Genomic DNA, 6,187 nt, shown 5'->3' on the forward strand with positions numbered 1-6,187 from the left:
ATAAGAATTATTTTTATCTTAATTTTTTCTTATATAAGCATTTATTTGAGAAATTTATTTGGCCAAAGTGTATTAAGGGTCCACTTGCTGGAGCAAGACATTTGGTTCCAAGACTGACAGTTAACTGCTTCTGACCTTACGGTCGTTTTCAATTGAAGATTTTGTAGATAAAACCTATACTTTCCGAGGGTGAATGTTATTAAATAGAAAATATAAGATAAAAAAAATCAAATACAATATATAACAATGCATACTACGATAAATACCATATGAATTATTTGACCCCCTTTATTTTTCATTTTTATCTGAACTAATTTATTTTTATTTTGGGCATTGAAATTTCTGACATTATGATTATTATGTTTAATAAAATTTGTTGAAAAGTTAATTAAAAAATGAAAAATTAACTGGAAGATAAAAAATTATCTTATTGAATTATAAATGTTTGATAAAATTATTTATCGAAATAATTGAAAAATATAAAATTACATAAGTGGATATAAAATTTGTCTTAAATAAAAATTGAAAATAAAATCTAATAAATATTCAAGAAAAAAATATTAAAAACTAAAAACTAATATTTTAAAAAATATTATTTCAAGTGGCATAAAAAAATGAAAAAATTGTTAAAAAAACTATTTATTAGATAATTTAATAAAGTTTTCAATTAATAAAAAAAATATTAAAATATCTTATCCATCACACTCTGTATTTCCTATCCTAGGCCTCAACTCTTATGTCATGCTCTACTAAAATAGCAAGTATAGGAGCATGTGGTGAAGTATTTGATGTCACTAAACTCAGATCATAACTTCCCAAACTAACTGAAACAACTCAGTTTCAACAAATCAAAATTGCATCAGAAGCGAAAACAAGCCAGTTAGCCAGATTTCACTTTTATCTGTCTTTTTCTCTTTTTCTTCTCGGATGCCATAATTTTAGATTACAAGTTGGAAAGCGTAATTCTTTAGAATCTTTACAACTAAGTTTCAACAAACCGAAGTTAAACCAAAAAGCAAAAGAAGCATAATAAAACATTTTCGTATGCAATTAAATGTACTTTTTTTTGGCAGTGGAAAATATTTAAAAGCATAAATGCTCTCTTTGTCACTCAGAAAGGTGTGCAACAAAGTATATGTCAACTTCCCAAGAACAAGAACAAATGCCTTAAAAGGAAAGCACTTAGCAGAAAATTCTATCTCTATCTTGGTCTGAGATCGGGTGTTCATGTAGCATATTTTTTTCTTCTTCTTTTGGCCAAGATTTATCATTCTATCTTTAGATTTGAAGACACAAAGACGTTGCCCAAGAATAAAACAGGACGGTTTAAATAATAAATAAATTTATATATTTCAAAAATAATAAACATTTAATATTTTTCCAAATATTCGACAAAAAAATATATTAAATTTTTTTTTAGTGAGTACCTTAAAGACTCTCCGTAAGAAATTAAACAGAAAAATATTGATAAAAGCACAATATTTAACACATTATAAACTTAAAAGAATTGCATTTTATTAAATATTTTTATTTTATTTTTAACATTTTTTCCTTGAACATTGTTTCTCTGTTGTTCCTTTTAATTTATTTATTAAAAATACCAAATAGTATAAAACTATGTATATAAAACAGAAAAAAAAATATATACAGAAATCTCCATACACTTATAAAATCTAGAGTGACATTAAATGCTAAAATAATTTAACTTTAACCTAATAATTTTTTTTTTCATAAGAGTTTTTTTAAAATAATTTTATTTGAAGCACTATTGGACATTAAGTATCAACATCTCCTTTAATAAAAATTTTAATTCTAGTTTATCATGTTATATGAGACTAAGTCTTTCTATTATATCCAACTATTGATACCCACTAAATTTATTAGTGCAACAATATACACCATTTTTTTTAGATTTGAAAATTTTAATTGTTTTTTAGTTAGTTTTTGTCATATATTAACTTGGTATAAGGTGATTCATATCTTTTCAAATGTCATTAAGTTATTTAATTATGAGATCCTACGTTTAAATTTCATTGTCCTCGTTATATAGACACAAAAGGTTATTTAATCATTAGGTGGGAGCAAAATACCTCACATATTTACATGTTCTGCTTTTCTTGAGTTTACTTTTATTTTGTATTTGTATTTAAAACAAAAAATTAGTTGAATCAAAAATAATTTCACGCTGAACTTCTATTTTGACAACATAGATTGCCTAGTAGCACCTAGAGAAATATACTTTTTACTTCTATCTAAACGAGTTTGAACCTTAGCTGTCACTTCAAAAAAGCTGATTCATAATTTTAATTATACCTTTTAATTTGATGGGTGAGTAGTTAAGATTGTTTGAAGAAATACTACTTTTGATTATCACAGAAACTGATTCTTTTCTTTTTAGCATTACGTCAATGAAACCTCTAAATTGGAAGAAATGCATTTTGACATTATTATGCAGAGCTACCTATATCCCCAACCACCTTAGGCACATAGTTATTGAAAAACTATAGGCCAGACTATAACACCTTGCCTCACTGCTATAAAAGAATGATGCAACTCAAACTGACTAAAAATAGGAGGGAGAAACATCAATGTAGTTATGTAGATATATTCAAACAAATTATTCACAATTCACGCATAATCCAGTAAAAATGAAAATAAATAAACGTCTTTTCAGGAATGTAATGAAGTAGTAAATATAGAAGGGAATAGAAACCCTCAACAAAGACTCAGAATAACAAAAGGGACTAAGGAGAATTAAGGTAGTAAGAGTGTAAGACAGGACATACACAGCTGGTTTTTTATAATAATCCCCTCAAATGAATAAACAAACAAACAAACAACATTTGTGTAATAAGAATGCCAAAAACAGGCCAATGATGAAATAATGAGGTCTTTCTTCAATTCTATATTCAAGCTTGGGTGTGGCCAATGATGAAATAATGGGTTCTTTCTTCAGTTCAGTATTCAAGCTTGTGACACACCCGAGTCAACAGAATGGTACTGTTGGGAAAATCCATTATCAGCATCTTTAAAATCATGATTCTTCTCTTCCTCTTTCTCTAAACTAGGATGACAAATTTCCTCAATCTTGCTTGCCACCACATCCATTGAAGGTCTCTTATCAGGATATTGAGCAGTACATTCAAGGGCAAGCTGCAAAAGCTTGACCATTTCCTCCTCAACACTTTGGTACCTTAGAAGCTCCATGTCAAATACCTCAGTGTTCCACTCATCTTGAATCACAGATTGGACCCATCTTGGAAGGTCCACCCCTTCATCATTAAGTGAAGAATGAGTAGGAGCCTTCCCTGTAAGCAGCTCCAAAAGCATGATACCAAAGCTATAGACATCGGCTTTTTGGGATATTTTGCGTGCATCAGTGACCTCTGGCGCACAGTAACCAGACACACGGTTTGGTGTAGAGGTTGGGAGAGCAAGGTACGCAAGGCCAAAGTCAGAGACGCGAGCTTCAAAAGTTTTGGTGAGAAGGATATTCGATGACTTGATGTTTCCATGGGAGGATGTTGGGCCAAGTGAATGAATGTATGCAATCCCACGAGCAGCGCCAAGGGCAATGGCAGACCTTGTTTCCCAATTCAGTGGAGTCCTCCCCACTCCACCATTTGCTATAACAACAAAAACAGAAACATGTGTAAGATAAAAATGTCAGATCATAAGGTGCTTGACTTCATAGCATCCAAATTAAAATCTTTTTTTTTTTGTTTTTGCATCCCAATTCAAATTCATTGCAGTTTCATTCAACTAAGAATTACCAAATGCAGCCTACGTTTTTCGTTTCATCAAATGTAGAGCCTTTGATCCTCATACTACATTCACAAGTGAAGAAGTATTTAACAAGCAATCACTAAATCCTGGAGCCTTATACAGTCAACATTACTACAAAATAACCTTTTAAGTGTTAGTTAGAATTAGAAAGTACAATCCTGAAAGAAAGTATTTACTGACAGCAAATTTTCCATTAGAACATAGAGGATCAGCTTAAGACCTAATTAAGAGGCAAACAAAAATTGAGCTTTCTCAGATAATTTTCTAGACAGCAGACTTCACTCTTGATGCAAGATTCTCTCTCCCTTGGACATAATCTAGTGCAAGTATGCATTGGCATCCATTATACATCCAAATTAGAATATCAAACATCAATTTTGTCAATAAACCAAACCCTTTTAACTCAGAAAAGTAAACCAAAATCCGACAAGCAGAAAAATGTGATAAAATGAAGCCACACTCTAGACAAGACAGTTAGCAGAACTGAAACCAGGCCATGATAGTACATTACAAAACTGAACAAGAAACAACAACAACAACAAAAGCAAAGAGAAACATAAAAACAACAAGTAGCCACCCAAAGAGATAACACGGAGTAGACACAAGAACAACCACAATCATTCATTCACCTGAATTAGAAACAAAAGCAATTAGCACCAAGACATAGAGAAAAACACTATTGTCCAAAAAACCAAGCATGAAAGATGGGGTACCAATTACCATGTAAGAGAGCAGATAAGCTTCCCATAGGCATGTAATCATACACAACAAGCTTCTCATCCCTGCTAAAGAAATAACCCCTTAGTGGGACCAAGTTGTGATGAACCATCTTCCCCACTTGCTCAATCTTCTCCCTGAATTCCTTCTCTGTTGCAGTAACATCCTTCAACCTCTTCACCGCCACACTCGCCCCCATCTCCATCGTCGCCTTATAAGTCGTCCCAAAGGTGCCTTTCCCCAAAACTTCAGCTGATGCCCTCAACAACTCATCCAAACTAAAAACTCTACTCACATTCCCAAAAAACACCAAACTCTTATTATCTCCACCACCACCACTGCTACTCCGAACCTCACTCTTCTCCACTGAACCTGAATTCCCGCCACTCTCATTACTCTTCTCACGAGACACTACTTCACCTTCCACGACACGCTTCTCAGGTGGCAAAGTTTCATTCTCATCTTTCTTGTTCCTTTTTCTACACAAAAAGAACAAAAGCAGCAGAATCAACAACACACCAACCACGGAACCAATAACAATACCCGCAATAGCGCCACCGGATAGTTTACTCTTCTTCTTCTCCTCAGTTCCGGGGCAAAGCTGCAATGGCCTCCCGCAGAGCTGCGAGTTTCCGAGAAAAGCGGTTCGGTCCAGACGCGAAAACCGGTTCGGAATGGATCCGGTCAGCGAATTAAACGACACGTTGAACTGATCGAGCGGCGGAGCATCAAGGTCAGGGATAGAACCAGTGAAATTGTTGCGTTCTAAATAAAGAGTGGCCAAACGAGTTAAGCTGTTGAACTTTGGCGAAATCTCACCGCTGAAATTGTTGTTACCTAAATTCAACCTAACCAGATTCTGCAACGCGAACACCGAATCGGAGACCTCGCCGGAGAAGAAGTTTCCCTGTAAGTAGAGGTTGCGGAGAGATTTCAGGTTTGCGAAATCTTCGGGGATTCGTCCGGTTAGCGCGTTGAACCGGAGGGAAAGTGTCTGCAGTTCGGTGAGGTTGCCCAAACCGGAGGGAAGCGAACCGGAGAGACCCATCGCGGGAAGACGCAACATAATTACTCTCCCGCTGGCGCAAACCACGCCGGTCCACGAACAAGGGCTTGTTTGGGTCGAGTTCCATAACAACGTGCGTCCCCCCACCGCGCTTCGGAGTAACAACAACCCCGCTCTGTCCGAAGCTAGATCCGAACAAGCAATGCTTAAGAGACTAAACATAAACACTAACAGAATCGCTTCTTTGACTCGCGCAGACTTCATTTTGGTGGTTCGAGTTGTCCGAGGAAACGGGTTGTTAGTTAGGGAATTGGCGCCATGGGGGAACAAACATGAAACAAAACAACCTCGATCAGAGTGTGCTGTTCTTATAAAAGGAGAGAGTGGTGGCTGTCACGTATTATAGTTTGCCAAACACATCAGAGATTGGTACCTCAAATTTAATTTCTCAGTGAACTGTGAAGGATTGATATTAGTCTGAAATTTATAATTTATAATTTAATAATAAAATAATTTTTAAATTTAATGGTAAAATCACTCTATCACACTTTTTTTGTTGTGTATTTATATATGTTAAATTTAACTTTTTTATCTTTTAAAAATTACTTTAATATTACTTTATACTTGCATGTCCTAAAATGAATATTTATTATATTTTAGAAGGTCCGGAGTGGGGCC

At 34.4% G+C, this 6,187-nt stretch overlaps 1 protein-coding gene across 1 annotated transcript; it reads right to left on the reverse strand.

The window, feature by feature from the left end:
- Nucleotides 1-2,667: 2,667 nt before the first annotated feature.
- Nucleotides 2,668-5,968, reverse strand: LOC100801582 (probable inactive receptor kinase At1g48480). Its single transcript, XM_014767173.3, has 2 exons — nucleotides 4,507-5,968; nucleotides 2,668-3,626 (listed from the first exon to the last, which is right to left on the reverse strand). The coding sequence occupies exons 1-2, from the start codon at nucleotides 5,771-5,773 to the stop codon at nucleotides 2,965-2,967; spliced, it is 1,929 nt and encodes a 642-aa protein (XP_014622659.2). The 5' UTR covers nucleotides 5,774-5,968; the 3' UTR covers nucleotides 2,668-2,964.
- Nucleotides 5,969-6,187: the final 219 nt, after the last annotated feature.

The sequence above is a fragment of the Glycine max genome, chromosome 14 (assembly GCF_000004515.6).
Source record: "Glycine max cultivar Williams 82 chromosome 14, Glycine_max_v4.0, whole genome shotgun sequence".
NCBI lineage: Eukaryota > Viridiplantae > Streptophyta > Magnoliopsida > Fabales > Fabaceae > Glycine > Glycine max.